Source organism: Vulpes lagopus, chromosome 1 (assembly GCF_018345385.1).
Source record: "Vulpes lagopus strain Blue_001 chromosome 1, ASM1834538v1, whole genome shotgun sequence".
Lineage (NCBI taxonomy): Eukaryota > Metazoa > Chordata > Mammalia > Carnivora > Canidae > Vulpes > Vulpes lagopus.
Genome location: NC_054824.1, coordinates 146,951,963 through 146,979,876, shown reverse-complemented (window position 1 = coordinate 146,979,876; position 27,914 = coordinate 146,951,963). Strand labels below are relative to the sequence as shown.

The following is a 27,914-nucleotide window of genomic DNA, read 5'->3' as shown; positions in this document are numbered from 1 at the left end:
ACTTTGTTTTACATGTTCTGAGCTTTATTATATGATGTTTTTGCTGTGCTTTTAAAGTAATATGCCTGTTTACAAGATGTTGGGTTTTTTTAAGATTTTAATTCAGTATTTTCTATTTGCATTTCACAGATCTAGGTTCATGTTTTTGGAGTTTTTCTGTTGTGCAGATTTCCCTCATTTAACCCTGTGAGGAATCAACACTGTAAGCTGACGTCATTCCCTTTGTGTATTGTTTAACCCTTGACAACTCGTACTGGAATGTCTAATTAATGGTAACTAAAGTCAGCTTGCAGCCATTTTGTAGTCTTTTCTTTTAGGGCTTACTTAAACCATTTATTTTCAAATCTTATTTTTTTCCCCATTTACAAATATATATGCTTTTTTGTGATACTCAGCTGGATAAAAAAGGATTTCTACTGTTGGGTCATATACATACTGCTATTAATGTAGCCCAGTGTTTTGTGTTAACACATAGGATTTTTATACATTGGTGTTCACTTGGTGTGGGTAAATCACTCAGTGTGTAATCCTCCCCTGTTCAGTAGCCCTTGGTGCCTCTTTCCCACCCACTTCTTCCCCCTTTCTAGGAAGAAGCCCTATTTCCCCTTTGGCCCTTTGTCCCTTCTCTCTCAAGGCAAGGCACTGCCATTGTCCAAAGGAAAAAGGAATGGTAGTAACTTCACTGGCTGAGAATGGTAAAAGAGTCTGGACTTTAATTTGCCTGGAATACCCGTTAAGAGTTTGATTTTTTTCAAAATGAAGAGAAAGGAATTTGTTTTTATTGTCTACCACCAATAATAGCTTGTTTAAGATTCTGAGTTTATTTAGTGGAATAACTTATTATTTTACTCATAATGTGTACTATTACTAAAAATTTTTTGACATACACACAAGTTTTTTGCTTATTAGAAGTTTCTAGCGGCAATTTATAGTGCTCACAAAAAGTTTTCCCTTATATATTTTAGTTGGATAAATAAGATTGACCCCTTAAAACCAGGTATGTGAAAAGCTTTGGGTGGTATTTTCATTTGTTCTATGAAACATGTTTCTGATTTTGTCTTTTTTTCTTTACAGTTCTGAGTGACTAACAATTTTTATTTTGACCATTCGGTCCCATAGCTATATGCTACTTAAATTTGTGAAATTTTATATAAAGTGAGTTCATTTTTATGATTTTGTATATTGGCTGATGCTCTGATTTTTAAAACTACATTTGGTAAATACAGATGTTTTCCTTAATGTATTTTTCACAGTCCTTTTGATTGATATGCCCTAAGTGTTGTCTTTGAAAATAATCGTGATTCACAGCCCTTCTCAGCCTAGCCTGCCTGCCCTGAGCCTCTCATACATTCTGAGGCTGCGGTAGGATAAACAGCAGTTCCTTGCCCTTGTGAAACTGAAGCTTGATACTAGTGTTAAACTTGGATTTACAGAACTGCGTTGTGGAGAAAGGGAAAAGCAAAGTTCTGTTTGAAAGTGTACTTTGTCTAGTTTCCTTTAGAGTATTAATGTATAATTAAAAATTTTATGGGAGCTGCAATTATCAAATCTTAAATAATTTCAGAGGTTATTCTTTTAATAGCATCCTAGGTTTTATTATTTTTTTAAATTTTTTTTAAAGATTTTATTTATTCATAGAGACAGAGAGAGGCAGAGACACAGGCAGAGGGAGAAGCAGGCTCCATACAGGACGCCCCACGTGGGACTTGATCCCAGGTCTCCAGGATCACACCCCAGGCTGCAGAAGGCGCTACGCTAAACCGCTGTGCCACCAGGGCTGCCCCTCATCCTAGGTTTTAAACATGTACTTTGAGCTCTAATAAAGAACTGTATGTGTGGTTAAAAAAATACTTAAAAAAAATTTATTCATGAGAGACACAGAGAGGCAGAGACATAGGCAGAGGGAGAAGCAGGCTCCTCACAGGGAGCCCAATATGGGACTTGATCCCCAGACCGGGATCATGCCCTGAGCCAAATGTAGGTGCTCAACTGCTGAGCCACCCAGGCATCCCCTTGGTCTAGATTTTCACTGATTCCTGCCTGTCTCGTTTTTCCCTTCCTTTTTATTTCTTTGGCTTTTTTCTTTTGGTTTAAATATTTTCAACCTTTTCTATTTTTTGATACATGTGCTTAAGTTCTGCCTTTGGTCTAATAGGTTTTCTAAATGTTTCTTAACTTTTATTGGTTTATTTTTCAACCTCAGGGTTAAGTAATTATACTTTCTGGTTTTGAAATTAGGGAATTTTTAAATAGTTATTATGTTATCTATTTCTAATTTTATTGCATTGTATCAAACATAATCTATAAGATAAACTCGGGAATTTAATGAGACTTCCTTTTGCCCAGTACATGGCTTCTTTATATAATTTCAGGTATGCTAGAAAACCTGCATATTTTCTCTTTTATTGGGGTGGTATTCTCTGTATTTCTAATTTGAGCTTTCTAATTGTGTTGTTAAGGACTTTGATGTTTTTGCTTATATTTTGTCTGCTTGATCTGTCAGTTCTGAACAGTAGATTCAATTAAGAATAATTGTCAGTATTTCCCTACAGTCCTGTTAGATATTTTTTGAAGTATATTGTGTAGAGTGAATGTGTTCATGGTGGATAGATCTTTTTATCCTCTTTTCATTAGTATGTAACTGCTTTATATATCTTATATTCCTTTAAATTTACTTTTTTGGGAAAAATTCCCAAGTTACAAGAATGTTACAAAGAAAATTAATGTACTTTATGTAGATTCACCAGTAGTTAATAATTTTTCATATTTGCTTTCTAATTTTTCTTTGTATGTTTGGTGTACCTTTTGAGAGCTGCACATACTTCTCCCAAGTGTGAATATGAGCATCTTGCTTTATCACCACAATGTAGTTATCAGACTGTAGGTGTTCAACATTGATGCCATGTTGCCCAGTATGCTGTCTTCACCCAGGATTTCTCAGATTTACCAAAAATGTGATCTTTATTGCTCTTGCCCTCCCTCCATTCATCAGTTCCATCTGTCCATCCTGTCTCTTTGGTTTCTTGTAATCTAGATTCTGAAAACAGTTCCTCAGCCTTTTTTTCCCTCTTCTTGCCGTGGCCATTTGGAGGAGTCCTATCCAGTTGCAGGTTGTTTCTGCTTGCTTGTCTGCTTGCTTGTTTCTGCTTGAGTATGTGTAGGCTAAACATTGAGGCAAGAATATTTTATTATATTACATAGTGATGTTGTATTCTTGCCAGCTCATCATGTGGGGGCACATGATGACCATCTTCTCTAGCTCTTGGATGTTAGGTTTGATCATTGGGTTAAGGTGATGTGGAATCATGTCTCTTCATTATGCATAAGTGTTCTGTGGAGTGATGCTTCGAGACTGAATGCATATCCAGCAACTGCAACCCAGTGTTTAGCATCCATTGATTTTGTGCGAATCAAATATTATTATAGTAGTTTTATTTAGTTAACTGCCATGCTTCTGTAATTTTGCTTTTATCTTTAATTGGGTATTATGGCTGCATTTTCCAGCTTTGGTCTTTTATATTATTTTCCTTTTATTATTTTTTGCCCCTCTTGCCTTCCCCTGGGTAGATGGACTCTTTCTCCTTTGGTTTCAGAGTTGTAGTTTGTGTCCATGCATGCAAGCTGGAGTGTCATTTGCTCTTAACTTAAAACATGTATGTTTATTTCTTTTGTTGGATTTAAAAGTTTACCAAAGACAGGACCTTCTCTAACGAGACAGGTACCTTATTACATGTCATGTTCTTGGTGAGGCCTCCCCTTGCCCACTGAAGTTGATGTTATGTAGGATTTTTAGTTCCTTTTATTGTGGATATACTTTGTTTTTCCTATTTTTTGGTCTTCTTTTTCCTTTTTCTTTCTCCCTGTCTTCTTCCTCCTTTCCTCACTTTCTTCCCGTGTACTCTTGCATCACGTTAGCTTAGAAGACAGCAAGGGATTGTGTAATTTATATTTTCTTTTTAAATGATTAAAGTAGGGACACCTGGGTGGCTCAGTGAGCATCCGCATTTGGCTTGGGGCATGATCCCAGGGTCCTGGAATCGAGTCCTACATTGGGCTTCCCACAGGGAGCCTGCTTCTCCCTCTGCCTCTCTCTCTCTCTCTCTTTGTGTGTCTCATGAATAGATAAACAAAATCTTTAAAAAAATAAAATGAAGTAATTAAAAGTAAAGTTTTGACAGTATGAAAGTGTAGGAATACTCTTGTAAGGGAAGCACCTTCTTTTTTAACTTTTTTGCACGGGACATGAGTGTCTGAAACCCTGTGTGAAGGGGCATTGGGTCCCACTGGGCGCTCTTCTTTGGTTCCTTCAGGCTTTTGCAGCTACCATATCTTTAAAAAGGAATTAAGAATACTGACCTTGCAGAGGTTTGCAAAGACTGAGGTCATTTGGAAGCATGTAACTAGATGATAATAGTTGTCAAAATTAAAAAGAGGAAAACTCTTAATGCCACTGGTTAAAAAGTAAAGATTTAAATGAAAAGTTCAACAGGTTGACTTCAGATCTGGGTCACCATAGAATATGATCTTAGAGTATATCTTGTAGGCCTAATGCATTGTCTATGAAAGTTTGTTCTGATTTAGTGTAGCGAAAGAAAGCAATGTATTTTCTGGTCCAGGAGTTGATTCAGATGGCATGTGGGGTTTCATGGTCATGTGTCTTTTAATATGGAGCAGGTCCAGTCTTTCTTAACCTTGACCTTTTTGATGAAGAAAGATGATTTTGTATAGTGTCCTCTAGTTTGGGTAACAAGTTGGGTTTCAGTGTTAACCTTGTTTTGAGGCACTATTGTTAGAGAACACTCTCTGGGTAAAGATTTAAATTGTCCTATGTGACCACTGGCAGAATAGTTGTTTCTTTCTAGAACAGAAACAGAAACACGTGGTTACTTTGGGTAGGAGTGCTGTCCAGGGCATGCATCATTAGAGAACTTCTCTTGTCTCTTCCAAGACTGTGGGAGAAAGGAGGAGAGAGATGTGGGGTGGGGAGGGGGGTTCCCCTAAGTCTGCTCCAGGCGCTCACTGGAATGACAGAAACAATGCCACCAACAGCTGTGGCCACTTGTTCAACTTACTTACCATTTTTATCTCACTGGTCAGATGTTTTATTTTCATTTTCATTTGAACATTGTAGAGAGAGATGGAAGTCTTAAGGTGGCAGCTGTGAACAGCCAGTCCAACAGCAAGATAAGCTGTGATCTTTAACCCTTTGCTACCCAGCTGTGTGTGTATCACCTGATTGTTTTTAAGATTGATTGATTTATTTTTAGAGAGAAAGGGAAAGAGCAGGTGTGGAGAGGGAGAGAGAATCTCAGGCAGAGTCCCCACCAAGCATGGAGGCCAGTTGGGGGCGGGGCGGGGGAGACTCAATATCTCAACCCTGAGATCATGATTTGAGCCGAAACAAGAGTCAGGTGCCCAACTGACTGAGCCACTGATGCGCCCCTCACCTGATTATGTTCTTATTTAGTGGCTTTTGAAAAGAAATAGCCATCTAGAAGTTTTGAACTATAATCCTACACTAAGTAAAAGTTCCTAGAAACTGTTATAACTAATGTAGATAACATAATGGGCTAAATCACTCATTTCAGGCTTAACATTTGGAGAAGAATATTTGTAGTCATTGTTGTTCCTGTAGCATAGTTTAACTGCTATTTGATAAATTTAAATAGTGAAACTTTTTGAAAAAGCCTTATTTGAAGTCCCCCCCCCCTTCCCAGCCTGAAGTTGTACATCATCACTAAGGCTGTATGTGGTCCTCTTATTTTGTGATATGACTTGTGTAATCTCAGGAACTTTTCTTTTTTAAGGGTGAGGACACTGAAGACCCAGGAGGGTTGAGCTCAATGCAAGACCTCAGGATTCTCTGCTGATCAAGTAGCACGTCTGACTGTTAGATGGACTGGTCAGATGGTATAAGTCTTTGTTATGATTGTCACCAAGGGCAAAAAGTATCTTAAAATTGGGTTTTTCAATGAGGAGTACTTCCTGTGAGATGTAGCTATCTGTCTCACTAGCAACAGGACTTGCAGAGTAACAGTATGAAAAGGGGGAATGGCAATGTGAGGCCACTTCAGAAAAGTCTTTCTTGGTTACAGTTGGGTAGGACTGAGAATTATGTCAGGAACCTGAGAAAACTATGGTTTCTAAATTTTTAGCCAAAAGAATATCCTCTTTAGTGGTAGGGAAATAATAATAAAAAGAATACTATAAGTGTGGTTAGTTGCAGGTATTATTATATCTTGAGGAAAAAAGAGGGAACTTCTAGAATTAAAATGCAGCCCCAAAACGTTTTTATTTTTTATGAATTGGATTACTCATTTTGAATGTTGCCTTCTGCTGAATTACTTCTTTAACATGAATTGAGTTGACTATATTTTGTTCAGTCATATTCCTAAATGTTAGATGAAATTCATTTAATGTTTGAACTCTATATTTTTAGAGATACTATAAAAATTACACAGCTGTTGCTTGGAGATGTTGTGTGAATTACTTTGAGAAATAGGATCAGGATTTAGGTCCCATGCCAGCTGATAGTCAGCTGTTACACATTTAAAAGATTAAGCTAACACATGAGACTATGGATAGGAGAATCATAGTTAGAATGGTCTGCGTGGCACATGTGGTATTTTAGGTATCCAGTGGTCATGATAAGGTACATTTCATGATGTGGAGACTGTTGGGAAGCTGGGAGTACTTGCCCCTGATTTTGTTGGGTGCTAGAGTAAGAGTGACCACCTGTCAAGATGGATTTCATTAAATCTGTTTCAGTTTCACACTTCCATCTGGTTAAAATTAATAAGTAGAAATACTTAGTTTGAACCTTTTTTTAAAAGAAGATTTTATTTATTCCTTTGGCAGAGAGAGAGGAGAGAGAGAGAGAGAGAGAGAGAGAGAGCATAAGCAGGGGGAAAAGTAGACTCCCTCCTGAGCAGGGAGCCTGATGCAGGGCTCCATCCCAGGACCTTGGGATCATGACCTGAGCCAAAGGCAGGTGTTTCACTGACTGAGGCACCCAGGTGCCCCTTGTTTGGATCTTTGTGCTGTGATTAACCTAGTTTTAAGAGTGAGTTGCTCCCAAGCTTCAGTGAAATCTGACATTTTATGTGAGTTTTTTATATGCCTGTTTTTCCTAAATTGTATCAGTTCTGTATGCTTATTCAGTGTGTAGTGTCTAACCTGGTAATTAATTGTACACTAGGAAAGGTGTAAAGTAAGACATTTTATTTTCCCCATTGACTCCAAAGTTGCACATCATTTCTGTGGAAGGTGATCTCTAATTTTAAAAAGTTTGCAAAGATTTAAAATAGTGATCTGTGTTTCATGTGGACGTTGTACATTCATTTGCTCATTTGGCGTTCAGCAAATACTTGAATATGCTTCAAGTACTAACACTGGATAGAGGTGATGCAGTTTTCTATGCTAGGATGCCGGATCTAGTTAACAGATTGTAGCAATATGGTGGTAGTCACCTGGGGTAGGATGATACCTCAGTTGAGTGGTTCTTGCAGACCTATGTGAGCACTGGTATGGGAAGAGGCCAGTCTGAGAAGACCACTAGGGTGTGAACAGGAGGTAGTATGGGGCAGCGGTGCTTAACAAGGTAGTGAGACAAAGAAGGCTTTCCTGCCTGTAGGTAGTAAATAGCACGATTAATGGAATGGAGAGGAGACCATTGCCTCAGTAGGAATGATATGAGTTAGTAGTTTCTAATGATATAATTTCACTGAAGAAATTTGAGAAATAGATGTGCTCTCCTTGAAAAAGTGTCATCACTGAAATTGAAAACAAAAATTGTGTGGCTTGTCACTTCACAGCCATTTAAGAACAAATTGCCGTTAAACATTGAATCTTTCAGTATGTCAGAGAAGCAATGTGTTTGGTTCTCAAGATAACAAACAAATGCCTTTGCATTTGTTGCCTCACCTAAACTTGTCTTGCATGTATATTCATTTCAGCTTAAGGTAGATTGAAGAGAATGGTTACAGCTGGTCCCACTTGAAGATCATAGGTGCATTTCTAGGAGCATAGTTAGGTCACCCCTTCAGCAGATTCCAGCCTTTAAAGCAACCGTGATGGTTGATAACGCTTTGCCCAAAGTTATCAGAAAAGCACAGCACTGAAGCCTTCTTGTCAAGCACCTTTTTTCCTTAAACATGTAATAATTACCATTCTACCTTGTTTGAATGTTTTGTAAATAGAGCATAGGACATAATATTCCAAAATCTCTTGAATGTCATGCAGTTTGTATGTGGCTGAAGGTGCATGATAAAAGTGGGCCGCTGTTTTTCAGATTACGGCCAGTAATTCTCTTCGATCATGCTGTGCTATAATTACTTTCTGAACACACTGCCAAAGTGTGTGAACAAAACATCATATGCTGGTGACTCCTAAATCACTCTTTGCTTTTATCATGTTTATTCTGTTGTCAGTGACAGTCATATGACCGTTGACTTTTCGTCTATATGTATTATTCCCCCTCTCCCTCCCTGTGTGAGGCTTTGGTGTTGTGGCCTTGAAATTCAGGCTTCCTCCTGTGGCACTACAGCACTCTCTGGTACTCCTGCCTTCTCATACTGGGGTACTTGTTCCCCTTCAGAGACAGGCTGCAGTGTGCTAGTGCACAGTGCAGACCACAAGGTGAATGTGGCATACCTACCTGAACGTCAGTTTTACTAGAAGATCTTTGGGGAGAACATTGTATTAAAACTGGCTGTATGTTGTAGTGAATTGCAAGATACTAATTAAATTTTAGTAGAAAACATGAAACTTGCAAGATCTGTGTTTGCTGTAGGCTTTTTGGGGCTTCCTGACTCGTTCACAGTATGTGTGTTGGGAGTCCATTGTGTGCCATCCCAGACAGTCCAGTAATCTCTTCTGGTATTTCTCTTGTGTGGCAGTCATATAGTTTAGTTCCCAGAACTGAAGCATGCTGACCTTTTTTGATTTAGCTAATCATGCACAGTGATCTGGCCTGTCGTGTTTAGGGGCTGGATTCCTGGTATGTGTGGAGGAGCCTTCTTATGGAAAAGAAGTGAGAATGTGCTTTCCCAGCTGTAGTGGACAAGGCCAGAATTTAGGACAGGATTTCACAATGTAGGAAGTAGTTTTTTTTTTTTATATCTTCTTTTAAGTTGCCTTTTAATTCAAATACTGAAAAACTAACAAAAACCAACTTCATAGAGTGCATAATCCTTTTTAAGTCAAAGCAGTAGCAATTAATTTAAATTGAAACAAGAAGTGAGGATTATATTCCAGCCCCATAGAGATGCACTAAGTGGCAGCCAGTTGTCACACTGGTGACATTTCAAGGCTATTGTGGTTTCCCAGATTCATAAATATCCACTGTAGCCTTAGTAGCCACACATGAAGTGGGAGCCCCACAGAATGCAAATGATAGGAAGGCACTCAAGCTCACTCCACGCACATTCTGGACTAGCAGAGTAGGGAGCCCCAATTTTGGATCTGTCAGAGGATGACTCCTCCATGGAAGGGGTCTTCAGATGGTCCCACGGGTCTTCAGATGGTTTGTCCACAGATGACACGTTATAGGTACCCTATAGTTGTTCAGCAGTGTGCTCCGCAGGGATTCTGGGACTGCATTTACTTGCGATCCTCATTTACCACCATGCTGTTGCTGCTCTGCTAGGAGCAGTGAACATTGTGGTCTGCTCCCTGTGTGCGACCCTTGGGAGTGCTTGACAGACGTGGTTGTGCTCTCAGGACACTTCTCTGACACAGGTACTGCCTTTCCTTCACTTTAGAAGCAAGGGAACTAAGGCTGGGGGAGGCTAAGTAACTTGTGTGAAGTGCTCTGTCCTGCAGAGCTGGGAGGGAGGTCCTCTCCCATGCTCTGGTGGTGCATCTAAAGACATCTGCTCTGCAGACTCAGGTACTGCTGTGAGGATTTCAGAATGAAAGTGGAAGCTTTGCTGCAATATGAGCTCTGTGAGGGAAGGTGGCCAACTTTATATATCGATGATTTTGTGACATATGTAGACCTAGTGGTAGTTCCAGAAGAAAATCAAGGATCTCAGGGTTATCTGGCTTTAACTATGAAAGAGATAAGGCAATGTGAATAAATCGTCTTCAGAAGTTTGCCTGAAATGAGTTAAGCCAGCAGAAATGTAAATCTGTTTTGTAAAAGTACTAATTAAAATATTCTTAACTAGAGTCTCCTCTGCAGAAATAGTGGGATATTACATTTTCTGGGTAATATTTAGATGTTTATCCTGGTTTAGGAAGTGCTGATGCTGGAGCTCCTAGCAGGTGACTGGAGAGATGCGAGTAATATAGGACAGAAAGAACACTCTAATGAGGAACCGTGGGATGGGAGGAAAAGGGGCTGGTGGAGACCTTTGGGTGCTGGAGTATCTGGCTGGGACCAGACAGCAAGGATCTTTAGTACCTTTCACTTGGGATGGGAAATAGAGGGAGGGCCACACAGGGTGAGGGAAGAAAAGAGTGGGTATTTGTGACATTTAGGTCGAAATACATACTAGGTGGTTGTCCCTGTGGGTTTGGAGCTGAAGAGGGAAGTATGGGCTGTAAATACCTTTATGGCACTTGGAGCTGTTGTTAGAACTGTGCTGTGGGACTCCTTAAGCCTTGGTGTATGTGTGTATATGTATGTGTTAATAGAGGGAGACTGCTGCCAGACTTTGATTCTTTTGTCTACACATTGTTCCTAACCGATCCAATTTAAAACTTTTGGAATTCTTATTTGAATGAATATGGAGAAATAAAACATGCCAGTCTTTTGTCTTTCCTTTTTATTAACAAAGATTTAAAAATGTACTGTATCACATAATTTCCATTACAGAGGTGAAGTGTGTGCAGAGTTAGCTCCTTTACAGAGAACGCTGCACAGGCATGAGCACTTGGTAAATCCCCCTTCCCCATTTATTATGAGCAGTTTTAAATATACACAACAGTTGAAACATACACAAGCATTATTCAGTTAAAATAATGTGTATCCACAATCTGGATTTTTACCATTAACATTTTTTTGATATTCTTCAGGATTTTGATTTTCAGCAGTGTGAAATTTATACATTTATTGGATTTTGGCACAACTGTGAAGAAAAATTATGTGTGTTGGATATATGTATTTTAATTGAGATATAATTGACATTGGTTTCATGTGTATAGCATATAGTGATTTGATGTTTATATTGTGAAATGATCACTGGTAAGTCTAGTTAACATTAGACTTACATACATACAATATCTGTACATACAAAGTTACAGATATTTTTTTTCTTGTGATCTTACCAACTTTCAGATGTATAATTCATTATTACTAACTAGATTTGCCATGCTATACATTCTACCTCACAGGACTGATTTTATAACTGGAAGTTTGCACCTTTGACCCCCTATCCCCCACTCCTCCCGACCCCACACCCCTGGCAACCACCTGTCTGATCATTAAATATTTTTCTCTACTTGCTTTATCATGTATCTGTCCATTTATCCATTTACATATATGTGTATAAATTATTTGTTTAGATGTATGTCCAAGAAGTAAGGTACAGTCATTAGCACACAGTTTTTATTTTATTTATTTATTTTTTTAAAAAATTTTTATTTATTTATGATAGTCACACGCACAGAGAGAGAGAGAAAGGAGAGAGAGAGACAGAGAAATAGGCAGAAACAGGCTCCATGCACCGGGAGCCCGACGTGGGACTCGATCCCGGGTCTTCAGGATCGCGCCCTGGGCCAAAGGCAGGCGCCAAACCGCTGCGCCACCCAGGGATCCCTAGCACACAGTTTTTAAAGTACTCAGTATGTATATCATTAACCAGGACCCAGTAATAATTTTTATTCCTCTTGTGGCAGAGTACATACAGTGGAATACACAAACCATTGAGTGGGTTTTGACAGATGCACATACCCATGTAACCCAAATAAGGCAGCCTTTCCAAGACACGGAACGTTGTGAGGGTGAGGGCAGAGTTCCCTGAAGCCCCTTCCCATGCCATCCTGGCTTTCATCCCTCTCCCCCATGGATAACCGCTGTTCTGATTTCTTTCTGTTAATTGATTAGTGTTTCTGGTTCTGGAACTTCATTTGTTGGGAATCACAAAATGCACATGCGCATGTAAGTCTTCCTTCACGGTGATTGTATGGTGTGTATGTGTATGCTGTGTTCTGTTGATGGCTGTCTGGGCAGTCGCCAGTTCTTGGCTTTACCAAGCCCTGGGATTGAAGGGTCAGAGGGTAGACATGTATTTAGTTCTGTGAAGAAGTGTCAGCTGGTCTTTCAGAGCTTCTGAAGCATTCTTGCTGCTGCCAACTGTGTGCATGAGGGCCATGGCTGCACCCTATCTTCGCTGTCCGGGCGGGTGGGTGGTGGCATCTCGTTGTGATTCTCGTTTGTATTTCCCTGAAGATTAATGATATTTCACACTCTTCTGAGGATTTACCGATCATTTATGCATCATGTCTTGTGACGTCTTTTCAGATCATTTGCCCAGGATTTTATTGGTTGCCTTTTAATTGCAGATTGTCCCTGACTTACAATGGTTCGTTCAACTTAGGAGTTTTTGGCTTTACAGTGGTGTGAAAGTGATCCTTATCCAGTAGAAACCATACTTGGAGTTTTGAATTTTGATCTTTCCCCAAGCTAGCCGTATGTAGTACAGCACTCTGTGGTGATGTGGGACAGTGATACTCAGTGCCTGCAGCTCCTGTCAGCCATTCCGTCACAGGGACAGCAGCTGACACAACCTTGCTGTATCCACACAACCATCCTACGTCTGACTTCCAGTACAGTGTTGAGTTAGTTACCTGAGATATTCAACACTTTACTGGAAAACAGACTGTGTTAGAGGATTTAGCCCAACTCTAGGCCGATGGAAGTGTTCTGAGCATGTTTAAGGTAGCTGAGGCTAAGCTAGGGACATTCAGTAGGTTAAATGTATTTAAATGCATTTCGACTTAGGATGTTTTTCAACTTAAAATGGGTTTCTCAGGACGTAACACCATTCACTCATAAGTTGAGGAAATTCTGTATTTAGTTGTAGTTTTAAAAACATCCTGGATACGTGCCAGATTTCTGTTTTGTATTTTTTCCCCTCCTCTGCCCCTTGCCTATATATTCCCTCTCCCCTCCCTTCTTTCTTCCTTTCTGTAGCAGCTTAATTGAGATGTAATTAATATTCTTACATTTGCATTTTCTTAAAGGGTTCTTTTATGAGAGTAAATTTTAATTTGCTGACTTTTTTCTTCTGTGATTTTTGCTGAAACTTTGCCTGTCCCCAGTACATGGGGACACTCTCCTATTTCCTTCTAAACCCTTTCTGAGTTTAACTTGAATGTTTAAGTCGATGATATGTCTTGAACTAATTTTTTTTGCATGGTGTGAGGTATGGATTGACGTTTGTGTTTTTCTGTCCTCTGGTTGCGATTATTTCTGAAGAGAAGTCCATGGTCATCTGAATTGTTCTCCTGTATGTGATGTGTCGTTTTTTTCTGTCCCAAGCATTTCTCTTTATCTTGGATTACAATATGTCTGTAGGTGATTACTTCTATGTTTTTTATGCTTTACTTTTTTTTTTTTTTTTAAAGAATTTTGTTCATTTATTCACGAGAGACGCAGAGAGAGAAAGAGGCAAAGACACAGGCAGAGGGAGAAGCAGGCTCCACTTAGGGAGCCTGACATGGGACTCAATCCCGGGTCTCCAGGATCACACCCTGGGCTGAAGGCGGTGCTAAACCACTGAGCCACCCGGGCTGCCCACGCTTTACTTTTTTTTTTTTTTTTTTGGTCCTGGACTCTTGCACGTATGTTAGACCTGCTCATAATCCACACAGGTCCCTGAACCACTGCTTGTTCTCCCCGCCCCCTCTCCCCCACCTCCCAGTCTTTTTTCCTCTTATCTTTATATTGGGTAATCTCTACTGATACATTGTAAAGTTTACCAGTTCTTTCCCTTGCTATGTCCATTCTGTTAAGTCCATCCAGAGAATTTTAATATTAACAATAAAAAATATTTTTCAGTAGTAGAAATTTCACTTGACATTTAAAACATTTGTCTGTTAATCCCTGTATTTCCATTATAAGCACCTTTTACTCGATGCCATTGAGCACAGTGATAGTAGCAGCTGCCTTCACTCCAATACTTCTCACCTTCATCATGTGCTTGGACTCTCATACCTGTCCCTTCTGAGGCAGACTGCATGTCTTTATGGACTAATGGGCCTAGTCTGTGACACGTTGTGGAGCCTCTGCCCTCTGTTGTGGTGCTCTGGAGAGTGCTGGTAGTGGTGTTCCAGCAGGACAGTAGTCTAGTTGAACTTCAGCTGCATGCTGAGTCTCTCAGGCAGCAGGTCGAATCCAGTTCCATTCCATCAATCTTAGCTGGGCTGCTCAGAAAGTGCCTGCACATGTGTCTTTTTAGGGCTCAGCAGGAGATGTAGGCAGAGTGTATACACTGAATGTCTCCTGTGACCCTCCACCTGCTTTGTTCCCCTACAGTTACCCTCCAGTTTTCCAGTCCCTTGGATTGACCTCAACTGTCTTTTGCTTCTTTAAGCTACAAAGACTGGGGTTTTCTTTTGGGGCAGATCTGCCATGTAGCACAGACTCTGGGACCTGTCCTCAGGTTGAAAGCTGTAAAAAATCAGGGCTCTCTTCCCATTTTGTTCCTTTTCTTACCAGAGCTTACTCCTTTCCTATCAGTCGTTCTTCACTTTCAGATCGTTGTTCTGTACATCTTACCCAGTTTGTAGTTTTATCTATGGGAGGGTCCTCTGGGAAGGAGCTCCTGTGGCCATTACTTGGCCAGAAGCAGAGCCCTCCTGGCAGGGAATTTTTTTTTTTTGGGGGGGGGTGGTGGTGGGGGGAGTTGAGATCCTACTGTATTCTGCCTCAGTTCTCTTGATCTCATATGGCACTTGTCTTTTGCCTTATTGTTCACACATGTTCATGGAATTAATGACCTCAGGAAATTAATAACCTTCCAAAGTGAGAATATAAATAAGTGAAACCCCATCTACTCCTGTTCCACACCTGTTTTTACTTCCAAGTCTGGCCTAGCCTGACCTTGTCTGGTATCTTTATAGCTAAAATCAGCCATAATTCGGTATTTAAAATTTTTTTTTAAAAAAATATTTTGTTTTTAAATTATTTCTATGCACAACGTGGGGCTTGAACTCACACCCCCGAGAACAAGAAAGAACAAGAAACATGTTCCTCTGAGCCAGCCAGGCATCCCTTTAGTATTTTTAACTCAAGCAGTCCTTAGAAGTACTTTGGATGCTTTGCCATATAACCTGATGAAAATAATTTTAGGCAAAAAAAGCCTCAGGAAACAGGTGAAATAATCTTGAATCAGTTTAGGTTCACTGGTACATTGGGAATTGGTCTTTGGCACTGCAAATTGAATTTAAGAAGATGAGTGGCTAGATAAAGAACATACACCCTGCATGTCTGTTGTGTGCTAGGTTCCTTCGGGGCAATATAAGTCTGACATTATCTTGGTTTTTAAGAAATTTACTTAAAGTACTGTATTGGGCAGCCCCGGTGGCTCAGTGGTTTAGCGCCGCCTTCAGCCTAGGGCGTGATCCTGGAGAGTCCCGCGTCGTCGGGCTCCCTGCATGGAGCCTGTTTCTCCCTCTGCCTGTGTTTCTGCCTCTCTCTCTGTGTGTCTCTCATGAATAAATAAATAAAATTTATTAGAAAAAAATAGTGATGACCTGGGGTCTCAGGTAGGGAAGATTGACTTGAAAAAGGTACAAGAGGAATTAAAAAAAAAAAAAAAAGTACTGTATTGTATATTTGTGCTAAGAGAACAGGTCTCAGAGTTTTCATCACAAGAAAAAATATTTTTAACTATGTGTGGTAACGAATGTTAACTACACTTACTGTGGTCATTTTCACAATATATACAAATATTGAATCATGTGTACACTCGAAACTAATGAGGAAAAAGTTTAAGGTCTTAGAGACAGGCAAGAGGGTGTCTGGTTCATGTGGTGTAGTAGTTATTAATGGCTATATAGTAAAATTATAGCAAAACATTCATGCCTTAAAACAGTACACATTTTACTGCCACACAGTTTCTGTGGATCAGGAATCTGAGTACAAGTTGCTCAACAAAGTGCTAACAAAATGCTGGCCAGAGTTATGGTCCTGACCACAGTTACCCCCTGGGAAGACCTGCTTATAGGTTCATATAAAGAGTTATGGGTTGGATTCAGTTGCTTGTGAGCTATTGGGACTGAGGGTGGCTGTCCTTTCCTGGCGGGTGGCCATGTCACGTGGGCCTTCTCCATAAACGGAGGCCACTGTTTCTGTAAATTAACCTTGGAAGAGAGATTCCGTTACTTTTGCTGGAGAAGCAGGTTGCTGGGTCCTGCCCACAGACAATGAGAGAAGATCACACGAGGGCATGAATACCAGGAGGTAGGGGGCCCTGGGAGGCACCTGTCTGGTTGTTGCTGGAAGGAGGGAAGGAGATGGGGATTGTTTCTCACAGTGTATACTTCCAGCAGGGGCTGGAAATGTATATGAGTGAGAGATTTTAAAGCCTGAGTTTATGACAAGGAAGTAGTGGGTTGTCAGTAACAACCCAAAGAGAAGTCTTCTAGAAAGAAAGAAATTAGAGTAGCAAAGTATTTCAAATACAGGAGTATAACAAAACTTTAGATTTTATTATAACGAGTTAGACTCATTCTAGAAAATGTCATCATCTTTGTTTTCTTTATTAGTACTAATTTCTTAAAACTTTGTTTTTTAAAGAATTTATTTACTTATTCATGAGAGACACAGAGAAAGAGAGAGGCAGAGACACAGGCAGAGGGAGAAACAGGCTCCATGCAGGGAGCCCGACATGGGACTCGATCCTGGGTCTCCAGGATCACACCCTGGGCTGAAGGCAGTGCTAAACCGCTGAGCCACCTGGGTTGCCCAGTTTCTTAAAACTTGTGTTAAGATATAACCTTTAACCAAACGCAAGTAAGATTAATAAATATAATTTTATTCTTTGATGGACAAAAGTATTAATATTTAAAGCTATTACATATATTTTTCATTATGGCAAAATATGCATAACTAAATTTACCATTTTAGTCATTTCTTGGTGTACAGCCATTTCTTGGTGTACAGTGGCCTTAAGTACATTCACATGATTGTGTAAACATCACTGCCATCCATCTCCAGAACTTTGTCATCATCCCAAACTGAAACTCAACCCATTAAATCACTCCTCACCCATCCCACCCTCCAGCCCCTGGCAACCACTGTTCTTTGTGTCTGAATTTGACTGCCCTGGGTGCCTCACGTAAATGGAATCACGCAGTATTTGTTCTGTCTTGTTTATTTTACTCAGTATAATGTCCTCAGGATTCATCCATGTTATAGCAGGTGTCGGGATTTACTTCCTTTTTAAGACTAATATTCCATTGAATGTACAGTTGACCTTGAACATCATGGGGGTTAGGGGTGCTGAACCCTCATGCAGTCAAAAATCCGTATATAACTTTTGACTCCAAAAAAACTTAATTACTAAAAGCCTGTTGTCTGGAAGCCTTACCGACAACATGAACGGTTGATTAGCATATATTTTGTATGTTCTATGTATTATACGCTGTATTCTTATAATAAAGTAAGCTGGAAAGAAGGAAATATTGAGGAAAGCATAAGGAAAACACAGGACTGCCAGCTGCACTGTGTCTATCAGAAATCCACACACAGTTGAAACCTTTTTTGTTCAAGAGTCCATCATATACAGGTTCCCTTCCCTTAGCTTCAAATTAAGTATAGCATGAGAATAATGTGGAAATAGTGGAAAACTTTGAGGAGGTAGTTTTGAGGAACTAATATAATTGATAGTTACTCAGGTAGAGTTGTCATGAGTCCTTACTCTGAAGCTGACTGGCTGCTCTGAATCCCTTCTCCCACTGTCTCAACTTCCTCTCTGTAAAGTGGGGATATTGGCAAATACCTACCAAATAAGGTTGGTAAATAGATCAATGAATTACTAAAGGCAAAAGCCCATGGAATAGTCTGTGACACTTTGTGTTGTAATCATAATTCACATCTTTAATAGTGTCATTTTGTCAACACTGGCTCAGTCATTAATGACCTATGTCACTGAATTGTCTTTGGGTTTTAAATCTTTGATGATGTAAAGTGATTTGGATTCTTTATGACCTTGACTTTAAGAGGGGATGTGTCAGTCTGTACTAGATACTACAGACAGTAACCCATTAGTATATTTTCCTTCCTTGATTTTATTAGAATTTTTGTGCTTGCAGGTAATATGTTAAAACATTTTTAAATATTTAAAAAATATTTGTTTATGTATAGTTGTAGAGCAGTCTCCTAAAGCAGTTGGTTTTAATTTTTAGAAAAATCTAAAAAACAGTTTTTAGGAAATAAATTAACATTTGCTTTACTGTTGGTAGTAGGCTTCTTGTGTACCCCAGGAACGGTAGGAGGGCTTGAATTTGCCTGCAGTCCTTCGCAGTGAGGCTGGGTCTCCTTTCGTGTGTTCAGCCTGAGTCAGTTCCCATCTAGGGTCTTTCCTGTCCTGCTGCTTATTACTTCCTGCCCTGTAGGACTTGATTTTCTTCTCTCCCCATAGAATCCTCTAACTCCTGTCCTTGCTTCCTCCTCTCTTGTGGTTCTGAGCATTTCAGAGCTGTGCCTTTTCATTTTCTGTATCACTCATCTCTCTTCAAATACGTTGTGGACAGAGCCGGGTTCTTCACATTTATAGGATTGTGCAGATCCTATACTTACTCAAGTGCAAGGTGGTCACATAATTAAAGCCACATAGCACATACAGATTTTTATAGAGATGCCCTCTTTATTCCCGAGCACTCATGACTGCATGCAGTGTTTCCTCAAGGTACTTTTTCTACATTTTATCCAACCCAGTGATTTCTCCCCATTTAAGAGATGTTTTTCATCCTGCAGGATAACCCACCAGATTTGCTAAAACATTTTCTAAAACACACTGTTTTGCTTTAGATAGACTGATCATTTTCTTTGGTGACTGGATCAGTTATTATACTATATTGCATTTGTATTTCACACATGAATTTAGATGTTGCAGGATAAAGAGGTTAGTAGTGAAACATTGATGTTTTCACTTTTTAGCCTTAGTATTCCTTAGAAGACTCCTGTGTGGTCCTTATGGGAAGTTTTGCCTTTCTCTGTATCTGGAGTTGCTGCCTCCCAGATGATTTTCCTGCCTTGCAGAAAACAGCAGAAAACAGATTGTCTGCTGCCCTTCCTTGTGTTTCTGTGTCAGCAGTCATGTCTTTCCTGTGTTCCTCGTGTCACAGCGGCACCTGACTGTTACTAGCAGGCAGCTTTCCCTCTGAGTTTTGTTTTATTTATTTTATTTTATTTTATTTTATTTTATTTTATTTTATTTTATTTTATTTATTTTATTTTATTTTATTTTATTTTATATTTTATTTTATTTTATTTTATTTTATTTTATTTTATTTTATTTTATTTTATTTTATTTTATTTTTAAGATTTTATTTATTCATGAGAGAGACACAGAGAGAGGCAGACACAGGCAGAGGGAGGAGTAGGCTCCCTGCAGGGAACCCAATGTGGGACTCAATCCCAGGACCTCGGATCATGACCTGAGCCGAAAGCAGACACTTGACTACTTGAGCCACCAGCTGCCCCTTTCCTTCTGAATCTTAGCAAGGTTGTGTGGGATTTTTTTCCCCTGGGCGAGCCTCTCCCCCTATGTACATGGCTCATAACTCTTTAGTGACTTAGACCTTGAGAGAAACTTTCCAAAACATTGAACCTAATTTCATAGAATTTCTGTATATTCACACAATATCCGTTTTAAAAATTGCAGAACTGTAAGACAAGTACAGTTAGAGTGAATACACTCTGTCACAAGCAAAGCTGCCTCTTGATGAGCACATTGGCCAGCTGCGGGGGCACAGCATGGAGTAGCTTTTGGGTGCTAATGATAGGTTGTCCCTTTGGGCATTGCAAGTCAGAAAAGGGGGCTTTCCCCAGCATATTTTTGGGTTCTCCTCTTACTGCAGAATTTTTTTTTACTTTTTGCAGTTACTGTCTCTCACTACTTTGACAAATCTCCACGATGCTAGTGGAGAGGTGATAGGCATAGCTTGTTGTGACAATACAGAGAATGAGTTCTGTTGGGGGTGGGGGCAGGAAAAACTTTGAAGATGATGTGACACTTGTGTCTAAAATTTGAGGGACAGCTAATTATGAGGCAGAAGGTATTTGGGAAGAGAAAATGTGCAGATGGGTGGAGGGAAAGGCAAGTGCAGGGGTGTGGACATATCTCGACAAGTATGGCTAAGTTGTTACTGTGGTGTTGGGGGTTTGGACTGGTTTGAACACTGATGTGCCCCAAGCACTAGGATGCTGGAATGGTGCCTTGGCATGCATTACATGCTTCAAAAGTATTTGAAGGAAAGAAAGGATATTAAAGAGAGTGGACGTTGTCTGCTGTGTTAGGAAGCCAGAATCTATCCTGAAAGGAATTTTTGGAATGTCTTAACCCAAAGACTGACATGATCAGATTTGACTTAGAAAAATATCCCTCCAGGGCAGCCCGGGTGGCTCAGCGGTTTAGCGTTGCCTTCAGTCCAGGGCGTGATCCTGGAGACCTGGGATTAAGTCCCACGTCAGGCTCCCTGCATGGAGCCTGCTTCTCCGTCTGCCTGTGTCTCTGCCTCTCTCTGTGTGTCTCTCATGAATAAATAAATAAAATCTTTAAAAAAAGAGTCTGTTTAAAAAGAAAATCCCTCCAGAAGCATTGGAGGAGAGAATAGAGGAAGATTGGAGTCAGAAATACCAGTTAGATTGCTGAAATAATCCAGTTAAAAACTAGGGAGGGCCCAGAGCTTCTGAGCACTGTGAAGTAAAGGGAATGAATGAATTTATGAAGGTGTGAGGAAGTAGAATTGGCAGGCTGTGGTGATTTAGTTGAGGGCCTGGGCAGATGAGGGTAGGGAAGGTTCTGGAGTGATCCATGGGTTTGCAGGGTGCCTGGATCTTGAAGTGGGGAACTGAGCAAAAAAAGACTCTATTTGTGATTCTGTAGTGCTTAACACCACCATGCTTTTTTATTGTTTTCTTCCTATTTGGGAAAAATAAATGTTTATTATTCCAGTTGGGGTACATTATCTTTTATAACTGAGATGACCTAGTTCCCTATGACTCTGTGCACCAGGAGTTGTGCACAGTAGGTGTGAGCAGTATTTGTGGAATTGAGTTAAAATCTAACATTTATACTCTTAAGACTCTTCAAAAATGTTATAAAAGTGCAGGCTTGAGCAAAAAAAAAAAAAAATTGACATCAGAGCATAAGACAGAAATCCTATCTTTAAAATTTCCAGCTTTCTTGTGTAATGTTATTTTAATATTTTATCTTCTGAATTACATCTTTGTTCATGGAATGACTCTGTATCACAACAGACAAAATGCAAATTCTCCTTCTGTAAGTGGTTGGTAGTATAGTAGAGGTTGTCGTATAGACCTGGGTAGTTTACTGCAGGTTAGGCTCTGTGTTGTGATCAGTCAGTCATCAAAATTAATATCGGGAAGATGAGCTATAATCAACTATGTATACCAACAGTATTTGATCATAAAATGAAACTCATTTACTGCTCGATCTTCACAAAACGATAGTTTAGTAATTTACTAATTTAATCTTGTGTGCAGTTCCTTTACTGACTCAGAATGTTGAAGACTCTGACTAGCTGTTTATTTTTGAGGCTTATTATAATGCAGATAGAAGGCTGTTAGGAGGATCCTAACATTTTTGTCTCTGCTGTGCTTGTTAGATCTTCATTTTCTTAAAATCTTTTGTTTCTTTTTGACTCTTTAGTAGCTGTGATGCTTAAATCTTGCCTGCCTTCCATTTGACTTTTCCCTGAAAACCTGCGCATATGTATATAATTTCAGCAATTTGGAAACTCACCCTTTGACTTTTTTAGCTCCAAATCCTAGAGAAAGCTGGAAATTGTTATCAGAAGAACCTGTGGGCTGTTTCTCTGCTTGCTCTATTGCTTGTGCACCCCGGCGTTCAGGAAGCTCTCTTGTGCCTGAGGCCAGTCTTACTTGAAGTATTTCACTGGACCTGGGAGAGATGGAAAAATGGCCTCTGTAGAGAAAGCTAGTTATGTTTACGTTGTTACATGATACGATTTTTATTTTGAGATATTTAAGTTCCTAAGTATCCTCATTTTAGTAAGTTGTTGTGGTGTTTCCTCCCTCCACCCTTCCTCCCTGGCAAGTAGACCAAAATCTTGTCGACCAATTCCATATTGATTCATGCAGCTTATGTTTGAAGTCTGTGGGTTTATGAAATCCAAAACTGAGTGCTACTGGCCTATTTTATGCACACCTATAATCAGAGTTGGTATATATGTGGTTTTCTTACATCAACCACCAGTTCTGTTTTCCAGTACCAACTAGGTGTGCAGTTCATTTCATTTCTGACACTATCTGGCGTTAGCGTAGATGCCACAGATTAAGGGCTCAGTCCTTTGGGACTGGCCCCACTTCAGGAACCAGCTGACAACAGGGGAACTCAGGCTACTCACATTTGATGCTTCCCACCGCCTCCCTTCAGGTTCAGTAATTTGCTAGAGCAACTCCTAGAACTCAGTAAACTGCTTTGCTTACTATTAGTATTTTTGTTTGTTTTCAGTAAAGGATATAATTTAGGAACAGCCAGGTGAAAAATATGTGTAGTGCAAAGAATGGGGCAAGCTCAGAGCTTCCATGCCCTCTACTGGCTTGCCACCCTGCCAGCCCTGAGGTGTGAGCTCATTGGGGTGTTTTATGGAGGGTTCATTATGTAGGCATGAACCAGGACATTATTGCCCATTGCTGTGTGAACCTTATCTCTGGGCCTTCTTTCCTCCCCAGAGGTGGGGGGGTAGGGTGGAACTGAAAATTTTAACCTTCTAATAGAGCATGGCCTGGTATTTTTGACAGCTAGCTCCCATTTTGAAGCATAGAGCCATTCATTAGCACACCAACAACACCCTCACTGCCCAGATAATAAGTCCAGGGGTTTTAGGAGCTCTGGTGCCTGGAGCTGGGGCAAAGACCAAGTAATTTTTATTACAACACAGCTGTCTAGTAAAGAGAGGTTCTCCCATACTGTGGAATGGAATTGGAAGGAATTGTTTTGCATTTGTCACTGAGAATCCCAGTGGGCAGGGCTGTCTTGTCTTGTCTGGGCCTTACTGTGACTTTGGGTGCTCTGTGGCATCTAGGACAACAGAGTTGCTTGGGAAAAACTTGTCCCTCACAGCTTGCCACATAGACATGTTACTTTTCTTCTCTTTAATCCTAGCTTCTCTTTGTGCTTTTTGGCTATGTTTAGAGCTGGATTTGTATTTTTAGCATCTCATTTTGAAGATTTCTTTTCATCTTCCTTAGAAAACTAGTCAACTAATTTTGCATTTTTGTCCTCTCTTGGCTGCGTGGATAGGTCCATTTGTCTTTGCTTCTGTGGTTATAAGTTTCCCAGGAAAATGGAAGTGACCAGACATTGATTGCTAAGTAATTTGCATAGATCTTGATTAATCAAGGGTTAACGATGTTGAGTTAACTCTGCTTCATTGTTTGGAATGTCTCCAGTAGCCCACTTGAGCAGTGGGGGAAAAAAAATGGAGGAAGAAGTGGGGACACTGTATCTAGCTCTCTTGGTTTTAGATTTCCTATACATATTAAAAATTTCTGTATATTTTAAAAAGGTTTATTTTCGTTTTGTTTTAGTCATGGAATGACTTAATTTACAGCAAATGGGGGTTTATTGCTGTGGCTTCTATGATCCCACTGGGACTTCTGGAGGAGACGTGGTATTTTGAATCTTAGGAAACATGTCCAAAAATACTAATTTTTTTGAAAATGGAAAATACTGTTTTGTTATTGGTGACTAGTAGTAGATTTCTTTCTTGGATTATATATGTGAGGGGCACTTTGCCATAGCTTGTTTCACATAATCTGTGTGTGGGGTCCTGTAAATGCTGTCACTTCACAACTGTTTCTGTTGTGAATGATGAAGAGATTTTAACTTCTTTGCTGACAAATGCTCTCTTTAATCAGGCATTTAGAAATAATTCAAGCTTTTGTCATTAACTTGTTATATCCAGAGCTAGTTTACCAAGAAATTGCAGTGCAACATAAAAATTTAGACAAGTATCATTCTATTTCAGTGTTTGTGCTACACAGATATTGTTATGAGTTAGTTTTTGTAGTTTCTCTGATGGAAAATTAGAAATAATGATTTACCTCGCTGTTCTGAAGCGACCTTTGTTGTCCAGTGCTTGGGACTCCTGTGGGTCTGCCCTGATATTCTGTCGCCAAGTCACATGACAAGAGCAAATCACAGGCTGTCGAAAGATGGGGCAGAGCATAAGAGGGGAGGGTTTGAAAGTGACTTTTTGTTTTTGAGTATATTGGCCAAGATCCCACATGATTAACTGTTGAAAATCTTTGAGGCAGAAATTGGTAGATGAGCAGTGCTTTTGTTAAGAATGAGATTGGATGAGCTTTGTAGGGGCATCTCCATTAACTTCTGCTTTAAACATCAGATTGGTCTTTGATGTGTAGATTGCGTTGTATTTGTTGGGTCAGTATAACGAATCTGTTTTCTTCTGTTGCTTGCTCTTGGTATTTGATTCTTTCAAAAATAAGCTATGGTATGAAGTAATAAAATTCAGATCAATCTCCCCCCCCTTCCAGTGGTAGTATAGAATATTTAAAAGATGATCCTACTACTTAATATGAAATTAAGATCATTTCTACATTTTATTTATTCCTGTATCTCAGTCTTACTTGATAACAATTTAAACAAAGCTGAGATTTAAAGATTCTATCATAAAAAAAAAAAAATAAAGATTCTATCATAGAAATTAGTCTTTTCTTTAATATTTGTCTAGGAAGGTTAGAATTTAAAATCTAGAAAATTCTTTAGAAATTATCTCGTTTTTATTTTCTGATTTTTAAATGAAGAAATTTATTTTTTTTATTTTTTAAAGATTTTATCTATTTATTCATGAGAGACACAGAGAGAGAGAGGCAGAGACACAGGCAGAGAGAGAAGCAGGCTCCATGCAGGGAGCTCAATGTGGGACTTGACCCCGGGTCTCCAGGATCGCACCCTGGGCCAAAGGTGGTGCTAAACCACTGGGCCACCGGAGCTGCCCTCATTTTTACATGAAGAAATTTAGTATATAGGATGTTGTCTTGCCCAAGTGGAATCAGGGACTTAATCACATTGCCATTCTTTGATTGATAGTGGCCACTCCATATTTCAAGGTACAGATAGAGCTTATCAGAATTTGTTTTGTAAACCTTGAAGCAAGCCTGATGATAAAAATAATCTTGCCAGTAAAGAGTAGGTAATCCCAGCTCACCAGTATTATAAACATATATACAGTTGAATAAATGATGGTTAATTTATATTTGAAGTTCTGTTCAGTTTCATGAGCATATAGATACTCTGTGTATTCGATTAGAAAACATTTCTTGTGTTGCTTGTCTAAGTGCTCTTCACGAGTCCTGACCTCCCCTGGTCCCTCATTATGTTTCATTTTTTTTGGTCTCTTCTCCCCATTAGACTCTACACATAAAGACAGGAAGCTTCTTTCTTGTTCACTGTTGTTCTAACAGCCAGTAAAGCACTGATTGTTGGCTAACTCTGGTTCGTATAGCTGTATGGGAAACTTAGTATATTTTAAATATCTCAAGTTTGCCTATTTTGTTTTTTACAGCGAACAGAGTATCTGTCAGGCAAGAGCTGCTGTGATGGTTTATGATGATGCCAACAAGAAGTGGGTGCCAGCTGGTGGCTCAACTGGGTTCAGCAGAGTTCATATATATCACCATACAGGCAACAACACGTTCCGAGTGGTGGGCAGGAAGATTCAGGACCATCAGGTAAGGATCTATTAAATTCTTACTGAAAGTTGTCTAGAATTACAGAAGGACTTGTAAAATAGTGCATTGAAGTAGTGCTTTGCAAGTGCAGTCAGCATGTTCTGTGTGGCAGAGCTGGGTAGAGGTACGCCTTCCCACCCTTTCCCCCTTTTAGGAGGCTTGAATTTGGGTGGGGATTTAGAGCTAATTGCACAAAAATATAAATACGACTTTAAATTATGAACATGCATTAGGTCTTTTGACCTTCCAGTTAACTAGATTTGAGAATCTAAAGTAAATTTAGGACAAACAAAAATGTGAAATACTATGTAAGTAGCAGGTTGAATGTTTAATGAATTTATTTCCAGCCAATGGTGTGGGGCTCAAAGAAGGAGTTGAAAGTGTAAATGGTGGTGGGAGGGGGGAGGGTAGTGGGGGTGCCTGGGTGGCTCAATTGGTGAAGCCTTTGCCTTCTGCTCAGGTCATGATCCCAGGGTTCTGGGATTGAGCCCCATGTTGAAGTCCCTCCTGGTCTGGGAGTCTATTTCTCCCTCTCCCCTGCTTATACTCTGTTTCACTCTCTCTTTCTCTCTCTCAAATAAATAAAATCTTTTAAAAAAATGTAAATAGTTTCACAAAAATATTTTTTCACAAAAATTTTTTTAAAAAAATATTTTCTCACAAAAAATTTTTTTAAAAAAATATTTTACTTGGGATCCCTGGGTGGTGCAGCGGTTTGGCGCCTGCCTTTGGCCCAGGGCGCAATCCTGGAGACCTGGGATCGAATCCCACGTCGGGCTCCCGGTGCATGGAGTCGGCTTCTCCCTCTGCCTGTGTCTCTGCCTCTCTCTCTCTCTCTCTGTGTGACTATCATAAATAAATGAAAATTAAAAAAATAAAAATTAAAATTAAAAAAAAATAAAATATTTTACTTGAGAGAGAGCATGAGCATCAATTGGGGGAAGGGGCAGAGGGAGCAGCAGACTCCCCTCTGAGCAGGGTGCCCGATATGGGGCACGATCCCAGGACCCTGAGATCATGACCTGAGCCAAAGGCAGCACTCTCATGTCCCATAAAACGAGTTTAGTAACATTTTCCTCCTCTTTTCTAACATTCTGTTGCTGAACAATTGAAAAACTGAATGTGGCTCTTTGGTCTTTGCTTGACCTTTTCAGACTTTTTGCCAAGCAGGGATATAGATCCACTTTAAAATGGGGCTTATAATTTTCCAGTAATAACTTGTGGCTCCCACCCCAACATGTAGAAACACCACATGACAAGAAGCCATCATTTTTTAAATTGTAAAATATATACAACATAAGATTGCCCATTTTACCCATGTTTAAGTGTACAGTTCAGTGGCATAAAGTACACTCACGTTGGTGTGCAACTGTCACCACTATTCATCTCCAGGATGTTTTCATCCTCCTACACAGACACTCTGAACTCATTAAATACTAAGTCTCTGTTTCCTCTTCCTTGGTCCTTGAGAATCTCCATTCTTTTTTTTTTTGTACGATTTTATTTACTAATTCATGAGATACATAGAGAGGCAGAGACATAGGCAGAGGGAGAAGCCGACTGCCTGGGGGGAGCCTGATGTGGTACCCTGTCCCAGGACCCTGGGATCATGACCTGAGCCAAAGGCAGACACTCAGTCACTGAGCCACCTAGGTGCTCCCCGTCACCTTTTTAAATGAATTTGATTATTGAGGTATTTCAGATAAGTAGAGTCAGACAATATTTATCAAGTTTGTGTCTGGCATAATGTCTTTAAGAGGTTATCGTATTTTAAAAAGAATTCCAAATTTGGCTATTGGTGGATAAGGTAATATAGACAGCTGTTCCCTGAGAACTAACACGATTGGACAGAATAGTAAGAAGAAGAAAGTGTTTGGAGCGCTTACATGACAAGAGTTACAGGTCCATGATCTGAAAGAAAAGAGAACCACAGACGTGAGCCCAGCTTTAGACCTCTGTTTACCTAGAGGCACACCCCAGTTTTGAAAGAGGGGAC

At 39.8% G+C, this 27,914-nt stretch overlaps 1 protein-coding gene across 12 annotated transcripts in view; it reads left to right on the top strand.

The window, feature by feature from the left end:
- The window catches only part of ENAH (ENAH actin regulator), a 144,107-nt gene that overhangs the window by 47,878 nt on the left and 68,315 nt on the right, over nt 1–27,914 (top strand). For 11 of the 12 annotated variants that reach the window (XM_041751616.1, XM_041751581.1, XM_041751623.1 and 8 more), the window contains exon 2: nt 25,753–25,918. In XM_041751616.1, coding sequence (XP_041607550.1) covers nt 25,753–25,918 — 166 coding nt within the window. Of the gene's footprint in view, nt 1–16,368; nt 16,412–25,752; nt 25,919–27,914 lie in introns of those variants that run through there. The other variant, XM_041751607.1, reaches the window with a different exon arrangement.